The sequence below is a fragment of the Euleptes europaea genome, chromosome 2 (genome assembly GCF_029931775.1).
Source record: "Euleptes europaea isolate rEulEur1 chromosome 2, rEulEur1.hap1, whole genome shotgun sequence".
Lineage (NCBI taxonomy): Eukaryota > Metazoa > Chordata > Lepidosauria > Squamata > Sphaerodactylidae > Euleptes > Euleptes europaea.
In genome coordinates this window covers 116,565,729-116,580,111 of record NC_079313.1, presented here as the reverse complement: position 1 = coordinate 116,580,111, position 14,383 = coordinate 116,565,729, and the positions used below count along the sequence as shown (strand labels likewise).

Below are 14,383 nucleotides of genomic sequence, written 5' to 3'. Positions count from 1 at the left end.
TAATTTGGCAGGTAAACCTGATATTTAAGAGGGGGAACCATGACACCCGTTTAGAGACTAAGCATTTATCAGGCACTCAGCAAAGAATTTATTAGCACCTGTTCTAATCCCCATAACATCCCTGTTAAATGGGCAATTATCTCTGTTTTAAGATGCCAGAGACCTGAGGACCTTTCCAGGAAATCTTTTTTTTTTTTTAATGCACTAAATGCACAGCATTTAATTCAGGAGTGTGAGAGCCAGATGTCTTCCTTCATAGTTAGCATATTTTTGCTTCTAAAATATTGTGTGTTCCTTGCACTCAGACCCTAATATTTTGTCATGGGGGAAAGAACTGCTTTCGGTATTTGCTTTCATGATCTTTGAGCTCCCAGCATAGTGGAGAATTGAGTTTGCTTTTTTGAACTCTTTTTGTAAAATGAGTATTCTGGGGGAGGAGGAAGTGTACCTGTTTTCTCAACATTCCTTCCCGGTCCATAACATTAGTGCATGAATGCTGATGGTGCCATGTGTTTACATTTTCTTGTGTGCTTTACTTCTGAGTAGACCTGCTTAGGATTGCTCTTTATGTGATTTCTCCTGGGATTTATGGCTTGGTTTTACCTACAGCCATGCCCCAACAGTATTCATGGTGGAAGGCGACTTGGAAATTCAGTTGTTCGATCAAATGTTAGATCGGGAACAGTGATATTTGGAAACAATGCCTTGGGTACTGCGACATTGTTCCCCTTACACTTTTCTCCAGTTGCTACAGAGGTTGTCCTTGCATGTCCTCTGCTACTTGCACTTGATCTTGAGAGCCAGCATGGTGTAGTGGTTAAGAGCAGTGGTTTGGAGCGGTCAGATCTGGAGAACCGGGTTTGATTCCCCACTCCTCCATGTGAGCGGCGGAGGCTAAGCTGGTGAATTGGGTTGGTTTCCCTACTCCTACACATGAAGCCAGCCGGGTGACCTTGGGCTAGTCACACTCTCTCAGCCTCACCTACCTCACAGAGTGTCTGTTGTAGGGAGGGGAGGGGAAGGTGATTGTAAGCTGGTTTGACTATCCCTTAAGTGGTAGAGAAAATCAGCATGCATAGATATAGATATAGATAGATAGATAGATAGATAGATAGATAGATAGATAGATAGATAGATAGATAGATAGATAGATAGATAGATAGATATATTATAAGGCAGACCATTGTGTATGCTTGCTTGGACAGAAGTTTAAATACGTATTCCTAGGAGGTAAGAAAGCTTATGAGAGAAAGTATCATATTTCTATGCTAGATTTCTGGAGTTTCTTTTGAACATCTGCTCCCACAGCTGGAGTAGGCATTGAGTAGAAGCACCAGGATCAAATTGAATCCATGGGATGAAGGATTTAGACAACTCTATTTTTTTCTTGTTAGAAAATTCCCCCTCCTGTGTAGTATGGCATCCTCCAAAAGAATGCTGCCAGTATATGCACTTTCTCTATTGATATAGAAACCCCGCCTGTCAAGTTGGCTATGACTTAATTGAAATTGCCAGAGGGAATGGAATTATCAAAGCCTATTTGAAATTAACATGCTCTTTGACAAGCAGGAAAGTTGGTCGCCGTGTCCCAGTAACAATGAGCACCAAAGTTGAAATAAATAGATACTAAAAGTTGGTAAGGTTTTTTTTGTAGGAATCTGTAGACATATTGATATCTATTTATCTAGGGTTAAAGTTTCCCGCCCAAGACTCTTAAGGGTTAAGGCTTCTTAGATCCATACAGAGCCTCTGACAAGCTGAGCTTACAGACAAGGAGCCTGCAAGCATCAGTTCAGAAGAATGGAGGTTTATTGATGAATGATGTTGTGGCGGAATGAAAAACGCAAAGTACAGTTGATCCTTGCTATACCCCACTACTGGCCATTAGAGTACTACATTGCTATGTCTGAAAGAGGTATCGCCTCACCAACATGTCTGTTCAGCGAATGTCAGTGCTCCTCCTCTTCCTCCTCCACCCCCCAAGAAAATATTAATCTCAGGAGGTTGGATCTAGTGATGTGTGTGTGTTAAGTGCCATCAAGTTGCTTCCAACCTATGCTGACCCTATGAATTAATGTCCTCCAAAAATTCCCCTCTCACCATTAACAGCCTTGCTCAGGTCTTGCAAACTATGGCTTCCTTGCATCAATCCTTCTCTTGCTGGGTCTTCCTTCTTTCCTGCTGCTTTCAACTTTCCGTAGCATTATTGGCTTTTCCAGTGCCTCTTGTCTTCTCGTAATGTGACCAAAGTATGACAGCCTCGGTTTAGTCATTTTAAGTTCTAGGGAGAGTTCAAGCTTGATTGAACTAGAACCCACTTTTTTTGTCTTTTTGGCTGTCCACGGTATCCGTAACACTCTCCTCCAACACCATATTTCAAATGAATCTGCTTTCTTCATTGCCCAGCTTTCACACCCATATATAGTAACAGGGAATATGATGGCATGAATTAACTTGATCTCGGTCGCCAGTGACACATCCAGTGGAAGACTTCCACTGATAGAGGAGGAGGATTTTCACTGATTCCCCCTTCAGGCTGTTCCAGGGAACAGCATTTTGGGGAACATTTCTGGCTGCAGCAGAATTGGGTGGGTGAGAAAGTTCCGTTCCGCTAATGGAAATCTCTTCCATCAGCAGAAGTCACTGATGAATCTGACGCAGGGAACTAACTATCCAAGAGGCATATATTTGCAAAGATCTGTGAGTGCAGCTCGTAACTTTCTGCCCTTGTTTCATATCCATCCTCCTACTGACAGCATTAACTGAAAAGTTTCCATCTCTGAAAAGCTCTCATTGCTGTTTTTCCATAGCACTCAGTTTAGCAGGCGCAAGACCCATTTTAGTCCTGTTCTGCTGAGCTCTTCCAGTTACATCAAAGCCTTTTTCATTGTGTCATCCTGTTATTTAAATAATATGGTATACTACCGTTTTTCACACGCAGTAAAAAAAAGCACACAATCACAGTGCATTCCTGAGCCTGAAGGGCAAAAGCCCTTAGGAGGCCAGGAAGGCTCTGCACTGGCGTTCGGGCCCCCTGCGCCGGCGTCTGGGCAACTTTCGCTGGCGTTAGTGGCCCCAACGCTGGGGGGAAGGTCCAGGCGCTGCCAAGGCAGCACCACCCTGGGACACCGACAGGGCCTTCTGATGGCATCCCACCAGTGTAAAATCCCGCACTGGCATCCCAGGAGGCATTCCGGCATCCCAGAAGGCATTCCTAGGTGTTAGGCAGCTTCCTGTCCCCTTTTGCCCCGTGAACGCCGGCATGGAAATGAGTGAGGCTGCGCTTGTTTTTTAGCAGGCGCAGCCTCGCTTTTCTTGATGGGGTGAAAAGGCCCTGTTTCACCAAAAAAAAGGCCTTTAAAGGGCTTTTTTTTCCCCACGGCGTGCAGGGAATGGCTTTAGGAGGCAGCGCGGCAGCGCCTCCTCCCCACCGTCCACGCATGCCGAATCTCAGGAATGCGCTGTCAATGATAGTTCTTCAGTTTTGCTGAAAGATCTTCAAAAATATTCAACAAATATGCTCTCAAGACCCCCAATTGGCTAATGCTTTCAGCCAGGTATTTTTCCATGGGATTTCACGCATGGAGATACAGAAAAGATATGGCACATGTGTGCCTTTCTTTCAAGTGTTTTAGAAAACCTGTGATTAACTTGTGGTAGTTCTTTGATACAATGCTTGAAAGTGGCCTTGAGAAACTCTTGGGAGGAGAGAAGAAAGCATCTACTTAGAAGGAAATCAGATGGTTTTGATAAACGTTTTGTAATTGAAAATTAATTCATACGAGCATCTTATTACCCAAACTGGCCCAGCAAGAGTTTCTAGGACTATATTTCAAGTAGTTCAGTTCCATGATGAAAAAATCAGGCTAAAATATCCTCACAAGAATTGGTGTTGTCTCTATTCTACTATTCACAGCAAAGGATTATTTGGCTATCCAACAGAGTGTGGAAAGACGCTAGTGTGAATGGGAACTAGTTACTTGGAAAGTAATTAAAACGCGAAGCAGAACCAAACTTGTTCCAGCAGACCATGGGAGGAAAGTGAAATGTAATTATGCCAGGAAAAGAGGATTGCACCCAAAGTAATCTTCTGAGAGGGCACTAGAGGTGGAGAAGCAGAATACAGTTAGAACTACTTTCAATTTTACAGCTCTTTTCAAATTAAAGGCACCTAATAGCATGGATGAAGCTGGGCATTAAAAAAAAAAGATACCAAGAATGAAGGGGAGATTTTTTTAACATGGGCAGAAGGGAGATATATTGGACTTGAGCCAGTTAAGGCTTTCTGGTGTAAAGGAAAAGGCTTGGGTTGGCCAGAAGGGACCCTAACCCAAAGTCATTCAAGTCCTTCCAATCGTGGGAGAAACAATAAATGAATTTAAACATTTAAGAACTAGAGTCTCTATTTACTTTATTCCCTTCATTATAAGGAAAAAAACTTCTTACTTGGCAACCAAGCTGAAAGAGGGGGGAACCCAGTTATGCCAGGGGAAATCTGGTTGAATGGCAACCCCGTTGTGTGTGTGTGTGTGTGTTAAGTGCTGTCAAGTCGCTTCTGACTTATGGCGACCCTATGAATCAACGTCCTCCAAAATGTCCTATCTTTGACAGCCTTGCAAACGGAGGGCTGTGGCTTCATAGAGTCAATCCATCTCTTATTGGGTCTTCCTCTTTTCCTGCTGCCTTCAACTTTTCCTAGCATGATTGTCTTTTCCAGTGACTCTTGTCTTCTCATAATGTGTCCAAAGTACGACAGCCTCAGTTTAGTCATTTTAGCCTCTAGGGTCAGTTCAGGCTTGATTTGATCTAAAACACTGATTTGTTTTGTTGGCGGTCCAGGGTATCTGTAACACTCTCCTCCAACACCACATTTCAAAGGAATCTACTTTCTTCCTATCAGCTTTCTTCATTGTCCAGCTCTCACATCCATACATAGTAACAGGGAATACAATGGTATGAATTAACCTGATCTTGGTTGACACATCCTTACACTTAAGAATCTTTTCTAGCTCCTTCATGGCTGCCGTTCCCAGTCTCAATCTCCTTCTGATTTCTTGGCTACAGTTTCCCTTTTGGTTGATGATGGAACCAAGGAATAGAAAGTCTTCAACAATTTCAATTTCCTCACTGACAACCTTAAAGTTGTGTAATTCTCTTGTAGTCATTACTTTTGTCTTCTTGATGTTCAGCTGCAGTCCTTCTTTGGCACTTTCTTTTTTAACTTTCAGCAGTAGTCGTTTCAAGTCTTCCCTATTTTCTGCCAGTAATGTAGTATCATCGGCATATCTCAAATTGTTAATGTTCCTGCCCCCAATTTTCACTCCACCTTCCTCTAAATCTAATCCAGCTTTTTAATGATATGTTCTGCATACAGATTGAAGAGGTAGGGAGATAAAATACATCCTTGTCTAACAACTTTGCCAATTGGAAACCATTCTGTTTCTCCATATTCTGTCCTAACCGTGGCCTCTTGTCAAGAATACAGGTTGCGCATCAACCCCGTTAATCCATATATTATACATTTTCAGAGAGTGAGGGATAGTAGAGTCTATATTACTCATTTCCCCCTGTTTTCTGGGGTTTCAGCAGCACAATAATACTTGGAATACAATACTTGGGTTACAATAATACTAGCTTCCATCAGTGCAGCCAGTGGTACTGCAGCAAGTGTGCATAGACACTTTGGGGACCACTGCAGACATCCACTGACTATGACTGGTCATTCTCCAGAGACGGTTGTGATTTTATAATAATCATAGGGCACAGCCCATCCAAATTTAAGTGCTAGCAAGATTTCAACAGTGTAGCTAAGCACTTTATCTCCTCTTAGTCTGGATTTATTTAAACAACGAGTTGAGCAGCTTTGCTTAACCAGCTGGATTGTGATCAAAGTTTAAAACAAATCAACAGATCCTTATCAGTAAGAGCTGGAAACCTAAAATCTCTTACACTTTCTAATTCAAGAAGTCTGAAGAAAGGTGAAGGGTAGGTTATGGGAAGGCAGGAAGATGGCACTTAAGTTCTTATATTTCGGTGAAATGTTAGCACATGTTTTTGGATATATTTGAGGAACTCTGTCAGTTGTTTCACCATGTTATCATCACTACTTCCAGTAATAAACTGACTGACACCCTGTGAAAATTCCTAAACTCCCATCCCCCAGTAATCCTTTCTGACCCTAGGAAAATTTATTTCCCAGGATTGAGGGACTCGCATAGACACATGGGTTGGAAGGCTGCAGAGGGGAGGGAGAAGGGGGCAAAATGACCTCTCTTCCCTCTTCAGCCAGTGGCACTATGCTGACGGAGGAGGCATATTTCATCCCCAGACCTCTCCCCACTGCATAGCTATTAGTCCACATTGATCCTGCGAGCCCAGGAACAAACTTTTCAGGGGTCAGAGAAGATGCTGGGGGAATGGCACGCATAAAAGATCTATGATGCTCAGCAACTTCTGCTGACAAATCATTGGATCCAACACAAAGTAGAGACCTCTATATGCTCGGGGGACTCCCCAAATGTGGAGAAGGTTCTTGACTTTGGAAATTAACCAAATGAAAAGGAAAAAACATTTTAAAATGGCCTGATGAGGACCAAATATGCTTCTGAAGGAATGGGATGTTGAGAGCAGGAAAAGGGAGAGAGCAGCGTGTACAAACCTCAGAGAGAATCGGGGGCGGGGGCTGGATTTCTAAGTTGTCCCTGTCCCACAATTCCTTGCGGGCTCCCACCTTTCTTTATTCATTGACCAAGCCTAGCATATTCATTAACATTTTAATACTTAGTTATGCCTGGGTTTTCAGAGTTGCAGCATAGTTCTTCCTGCTGCCAGAGCACCCTGAAGAATTCCTGTTGTTTTGGTTGTTTTTGGTAAGGCTTTGGCACAAGAGTATTGAAAGGAAAGGTGATAGTTGTTGAAAGCCCTGGGTAGATTTAAAAAACTGTTTAATGTTTCTAAAAATTATTGAAGTATGTGAAAGAATGAGTTCGGGCATCTACAGGATTAAAGAAAAACTTTCCCCTTCTTTCCTAGGTGTCCCTTCCTAGTGAAATTGACTGGAGCACATACTGCCTGATGGTCCAGTCCTGTCACTGGGTTGGATCTAGTGCAAAATGTCCCCTTCTGCTAGAGCTGTTGCACAAACGAAAACATAAGAAAAAGATTGCAGTAACTTCTTCCTCTAAGTCAAACTTACTGTGTCCCCATGTACATTTTCTCTTGCACAGGACATTGTGCAATTAATTTCTGAGCACTATTAGTTAGAGGGAGGGAAGCTCAAGGTGTTGCACAAGATCTCATGTAAGTGGAACTGCTCTAAATCCACTCATGTATCCAAGCCATTGACTTGTAAGGAGAACCAGCTATTAGCATCAGGATAGGAATGATCAGCATTTCCCCTTTCCCGTGACATTTGTACATTCATCCTCTTGCTCTTCAGAAATTGTATCTTCACAGCCTTACATCCCAAACCTATGGTTGTTTAAGTAAGTGCCGTGGAGGGGCCTACTCACAAGACCATGTGTACAGGATTGCAACCTTGGACTCTTGCTACATATAGGAAAAAAACATATGCTTTAGGGAAATCCTAGGTAAAGTAGCTCTAGAGGAGTTATTCTAGACCGTCTATTCGTGAGGTAACCGCGAGCACCTCATGATCTCAGGTATACGTGGGTTTGGCCGTTGTCAACTAATAATCAGGTAGGAGTGATGAGTTATACATTTATTAGAAAACATTACCTCATTTGATTGTGATTTTGTAATTGTTTCAGGTGTTGCCATGTATTTTCGGCACACAACACAAAGCATCAGATATTACTTCAAATTTATCACAGGTTAAAGTTTTGTGTGTGTGTCAAAGTTAATCTGCTCAGAGTGGATTTCTACTAAAAGTTTTGTCCTGCCAGCTAATCTAGGTAGGCTGCACAGTTTATAAGGTGGTTTATACACCAGGATTTAATCAAATTCTGGTTCTTTGTGATGTATGAATACAGGCACTTCCAACAAACCAGGGTTTGGTAAAGGATGGTGCCAAACCTGGATTTCGAATAAAAGGTTTGTAACTAGTTTGTAAACCAGAGTTGTAATAATTGTGAGTTGTGGTAAAATTCACAAAACACAGTTTGGCTTTAATCATCAAGGCCCTTTTCTGGGATTAAGCCTTGTAGAATAATGTAGGACTTACTTCTGAGTAAATCTGTTTAGAGTTCCTGGATTTATGACTTGTGTAGATTTATGAGTTTGTGCGCAAACCATGGGTTAAACAAACCACGTTTTATTGCAATGTCTGAATACAGACTGAAAGTTGAAAATTATATTAGTAACACATCAACACATGAAGCTGCCTTATATTGAATCAGACCCTTGGTCCATCAAAGTTAGTATTGTCTGCTCATACCGGCAGCGGCTCTCCAGGGTCTCAGGCAGGGGTCTTTCACATCACCTACTTGCCTAGTCCCTTTAACTGGAGATGCCAGGGATTGAACCTGGGACCTTCTGCATGCCAAGCAGAGGCTCTACCACTGAGCCACAGCCCCTCCCCTCTAAAAAAAAAACCACAAACCTCTCCAGTGTTCCACTTACCCAATCTGTTCTTTGAAATATCCTCTTGGGGAGGGGGGGCTGCTTTAAAAAAACATTTTATTCAGAACTAAGAGGATCCACAAGAATGGGAAGTTAATTCTTGATGTAAAAGAAGAAATGAAAAAGATTAATGGTTTGGGTGTAACTCTGCAATTTCCTGTTGGAATTGAACAGGAAGGGAGTTCCCTCATTTCAGCCAAATGTTCCATGTTTCTGCTTTTTTTTTTTTTTTTTCCTTCCTCTGGGCTATGATTCACCTGGGAAAGCTTGAATACCAGGTGGGGAAACCACAATGAAATCATCAGTGTGCCACTGAAGTATGAAACACAAATTCAGTTTTAAGAATCATTGGAAAAGGGATCGGGGGAAAAAATAAAAACAAATATCAGAAGATCGTAACATTAATATTTTAGTAATAAGTTTGTATTTATTTGGGAGGGTTTTGTGTCAGAGTTCGATGCACTTTTTTATATGTTGTCTTGTTAATCTTTACAATACCTCTGTACGGTTGGTCAGTATTATTATCCTAGCGGTGGGTGCGGTGGGGGGGTTGACCCTGAGACAGACCAGCTTTTTGAAAAATAGCCTAAGGAGAGTGGAACTGAATATTCCAGTTAACATTGGACTGCCCCTTCTGAAACACTGAATATAATTGTACCCGTATACTAACTTTATTACAGTGCTTGTTTCCCCATCACTGTTGAGAGCAGCCAGTGATATGTAGTAGACTGAGATGAAAGGAGTTAATCAATAAGAAGTTTGTAAGTATAGCCTACGACGATGCCCCAGAGGTTCATGTACAGAGACAATATGGGCCTGTTTGCACAGAAGTGAAAAATGTATGTGCACTTTTGAAAAGGAAAAGTATTGAATTGTAGATGTGAATGGGGATCTGGTTTTGATGAAGGAGATCAAGCGCTGCTTGCTGGATAGGAGGGAGTTGAAATTTCGAAAGAGAAGTTGGAAGGGCGACTGTGTTTTTCTGGGATATGCCTCAGCACTGTTGCCATGGGAAAGGGAAACCCCCCTCACATTGGATGACCTTTCAGTCTGAAGGGGTCAAAGGCCCTTGGCATCTTCTTAAAAGGTTGTTGCCATGACATCAATTCTGGAAGTTGGAGCTGTATAAATTTCTCATCGCTTCCATAAAACATTCTAAGCTTTTGCTGCCACCTACAGACTCTGTGGGTACAGTGTTAGAAATAAATGTGATAATATTGCACAGGGCCTAAATCCACAAAACGATTGTATACTTAAGACAGAACTTTATCTATATCAAATCCAGCACTCTAACATACATTGTTGTTGTTATATTTTAATGTCTCAGAAGCTGTGGGTTCTGAGGCTGATCCTACTGGCCATCTGATTCCTAAAATGTGTATTATCCCAGATCAGTAGAGGTCATACCTGAGCCAGGGATGGCCATTGTGGGTACCCAGTGAGCTTTTCACCGGGTAAAAGAAGAGAGGAGAGAGAAGGCAGTGTGCCAAATTTCAATTGAGTGTGCCACTAATTTTGCATATAATAAAAGATTATTTTTCTCAAATGTTGTAAAAGAGCCAGTCTTAAAAGCATAATAATGTCTTTGTCCTATCTATCATTTGGACTTCAGATAAGAGGTCCTACATGTACTTAACCCTGACCTGGATGGCGCAGGCTAGCCCAATCTTGTCAGATCTCAGAAGCTCAGTAGGGTTGGCCCTGGGTATTATTTGAATGGGAGACCACCAAGGAAACCCAGGGTCGTTATGCAGAGGCAGGCAATGGCAAACCATCTCTATATGTCTCTTGCCTTGAAAACCCCATGGGGTCGCCATACCTTGGCTGAGATTTGACAGCATTTTCCACCACCACACCTACTTTAGGATATTTGAAGCCACTTTACCATCGATGGTGACTTTATTGTAAAACTGAGTACATTAATTAGGAGTTGATTTTTGCAGGAAAATGTATTTGTTGCTACTTGAAGCACTTGGCTGTCTGAAGAACAGAAGCTGCCTGCTCCTCATGGTGACTACAGAGGTTGGCCATTCCTGAACTCACCTATTTCATATCCAAGGCAGGGTTTTCTTTTTACACATCTGCTGCTTTAATACAAATAAAAGGCAAGCTGTGTTTCTCCGCCCCCCTTTCCCCAGAGTACAAGGCAAGCTACATTCGGAGCCGCTCGATTCGCTCTGTGTCTGTTGAACTGGATGGAGAGGTCTATAATTTGGATTTGGAAGATGGCTACCAGCCTGTTTTGTCCAGTAATATCACAAACCAACACAAAAAGGTCAAGGGTGCTGAAGGAGACGATGAAGATGACGACAAGGACGTGGGAGAATATAGTGGTACTGGTGGAATTTTAGAGAATGCGGCCCCTAACTTAATCAAAGTGACTCACAGGTAAGGATTCATGGGGTTTATTTAAAAGGATTGTTGTTGTAAGTGTTGGCACTTGGATGGGAGACCACCAAGGAAGTCTAGGGTTGCTGCACAGAGGTAGGCAATGGCAAACCACCTGTATTTGTCTATTACTTTAAAAACCCTACAGGGTTGCCATATATTTGCAAATTTCCACCACCACCATTATTTGCACAGCAATATGTGGTACTTTGCAGAGTGATATACCGCAAAAATAGTGCCTGAAAGAGCTTATGAACTAAATTTGGGTAGTATGAAGGGAGAGAGAAAAATATTCAAAAGAACAGACCACTGCTTTCTTCAGCTATTAGATTTGAACCCATAACCCCAATGGGTCCAAAATTAGAATGAACAGAAACATTAAGCAGGTGAGCCCCGTGTTCCTGTCCAACATGTGTGGGTCATACACGCCTGGGGACTTTACGATAGCTACAAGGCTTCAAAGCATCTGAGAGCTGCACAGGCTACATGGTGATCAAGTCCAGGACAGCTTCCGGGGACATTTCTCCTCATTCTTCATAAGCTCTCTGCTTGATGCACCAACCATGTAAAGTTGGACTGACATATCAAAATGCAAGGAAGTTGATGTTGCATAGTCAGGACCATTCAAAGATGAATCCAAAGACCCTCACATCCATTTTCAGGTGGGTGCAGAAAGCTGTAACACAAAATGCAAAGCAGTATCTCCCTTGAAAACTGAGATGTTGAAAAGAAAAGCTGGTGAGATTAATTGGGACGTTCTGCATTTCAGTTCAACATCTCGACTCTAGTACCTGTTTTCAAAACGGGGGGGGGGGGAATGCAAAATAAAACTAAGATCTCTCGACTGTGCTAATATATATATTCCATGAGTATGATCACACCCAAAGCAAAAGACCCTGTTGTCCAACCTTAAATAAACTACTGCTTGAAGAATCCTTATAAGCATACTACTTTAATAAGTTGTTGTGCTTGCCCACTTCTCTCTCTCTCTTCCCCCCCCCCCCGTGCAGATGCTACATTCTAGAGAACGATACTGTTCAGTGTGACACCGATTTGTACAAGTCATTGCAAGCATGGAAAGACCATAAACTTCATATAGACCATGAGGTTAGTGATTTTAACAGCTGCATACCAACTGGCACCCATGGTGATCACGGCTTTAATTTCATTCCTAAATGCTGGAGCAGCAAGATTCTGTTTGAACTGGTTGTTTAAGGCCTCGAACAACTTCCGCCCCAAGATGTTAGTGACCTCATTTTGTGAGTAAGTAGGCCGAAGATCACAGCCTCAGAGAAACTTCCACATCTAAACTGTGGCTGCCTCCTTTTCTTCTAAAAATTGGTTATTTTATTTATATATTTATATACTGCTTTTCTCTCCAGTGGGGATTTCAAACCATCTTACAACATTGTTCTCCCTTGGAGAGGTGGACTCTGATCTGGAGAACTGGGTTTGATTCCCCACTGCTCCATATGAGTGGCAGACGATAATCTGGTGAACTGGATTTGTTTCTCCACTCCTACACACAAAGCCAGGTGGGTGACCTTGGGCAAGTCACAGCTCTGTTATGAGCTCTCTCAGCCCCACCTACCTCACAGGGTGTCTGTTGTAGGGAGGGGAAGGGAAGGTGATTGTAAGCTGGTTTGAGTCTCCCTTAAGTGGTAGAGAAAGTCGGCATATAAAAACCAACTCTTCTTCTTCTTTTGAAATTGTCATTTCTGAGAGGTAATCCGCAAAACCACACTAATTATTTCAAAAGAGAAAATATTCTACTCACCTCACACACACCCAGTTTCCATATTGGGAGAAAACAATATGTTGGGTCTGATGATCCATCAGCGGATGGTGCTGTCCTTTCCCGCTTGCCCTTCCCCTCCAGCAATTCTTTCTGCTCTGGGAAAGTTGTATCCAGGAATCATGGGACCTATGTGAATTAATAGCCATGTGGGCTGTTGATCAGCAGTGGAATGAAATTGTCTTTCCTGCTTCTGTCAGCAGGATTACACAGAAGAAAGTGCTATGTGGCTGTTAATCTACGCAGGTCCCACATCACTTCAGGAGTCAACTTCCCTGGGGTCAAAAGGGACTGCTGGGGAGAGGGAAATGTGGGAAAGATCTGTGATTTTTGTGCGAACAGATTGCTGGACCCAAGTCAATCCCCCCCCTCCTCTAATTTTGCCATATCAGATCAATCAAGATCAGTGTGGGCAACATAACTTACTGCAGCTCTTTAGGGTCTCTTGAGTTTTTCCAAGTGATGTAATTAAACTTTAGAAGCCGTAGTTCAAACTTGGACCTAACACCCACAAAGCACGTCTCTACCACTCAAGCCCCTTCCCTCTACAATGAAAATGAAGGTCTCATTATAACTTCAGACATGGGTGTCCCTTGCTGAGAGTACATCGGTGTCTTTTGTTTAAGGGAATGTGACAGTCTTCCCTCAGTCTGAAAAGAGAAGCCACACACACACACACACACACACAAACACTTCAACAACAAAAAATGAGTTTCACTTACCTGTAACTGTTGTTCATCTGGTGGATCTTCTATGCAGGCACACATTGGGACTGCGCAGGCGCAGGCCAGCCATGGATAAGATTTGTCAGCTTCTAGCAAAATCTAAGAGAGTGCTCCCCCTCCCCTTGGGGCATGCAATCTCCCTGCCCATCAGTCACATGACCCAAGGGGGAGGGAGAAATCTTCCCTCCAGTTCTCCAACCTGCCTTCACGGAACCAACCACCGGTCTAGCGAAGTGGTCCCACAGAGGGGATGGAGGGAGGGATGTGTGCCTGCATAGAAGATCCACCAGATGAACAACAGTTACAGGTAAGTGAAACTCTGTTTTTCATCTGCGTGGCTTCTATGCAGTCCCACATTGGGAGAGTAGCGAGCTCGCTTACCAGGACAGTGGGTGTGGAACAGTCACCGAAATAAAGACTGCAGTATGGCACGTCCCATGGCTGCATCTCTTGCTGAGTCCACATCCACAGCGTAGTGTCTCATAAACGTGGAGGGCGTGGACCAGGTGGCAGCCTTACAGATGTCCCGGAGATCTATCTTGGAAGAAAAGGCGATGGAAGCCGCATACGCTCTGGTAGAATGTGCCTTAATCATAGGAGGGCATTCTTGGTGAGCAAGATCATAGGCCAATTTGATGGTTGATGTGATCCACCTCGAGAGGGTCTGAGGAGAAGCACAACGGCCTTTACCGTGTCCCCCAAAGCAAACAAAAAGGTTGTCATCCTTATGGAAATTCTGAGACCTCTTAATGTAAAAAAGAGGGGCTCTTCGGACATCGAGGGAGTGTAACGCTCTATCAGCGTCGGAGGATGGGTGAGGGAAAAACACAGGGAGGACGATGTCCTGGGTAAGGTGGAAGGCTGATACGACCTTGGGTAAAAAGGAGATCTTTGG

At 43.0% G+C, this 14,383-nt stretch overlaps 1 protein-coding gene across 2 annotated transcripts in view; it reads left to right on the top strand.

Annotated features, from left to right (window-relative positions):
• SULF2 (sulfatase 2) overlaps nucleotides 1-14,383 on the top strand; it is a 130,425-nt gene that overhangs the window by 99,241 nt on the left and 16,801 nt on the right. For both annotated transcript variants that reach the window (XM_056867449.1, XM_056867450.1), the window contains exons 11-12: nucleotides 10,719-10,968; nucleotides 11,979-12,075. In XM_056867449.1, coding sequence (XP_056723427.1) covers nucleotides 10,719-10,968; nucleotides 11,979-12,075 — 347 coding nt within the window. The remainder of the gene's footprint in view (nucleotides 1-10,718; nucleotides 10,969-11,978; nucleotides 12,076-14,383) is intronic.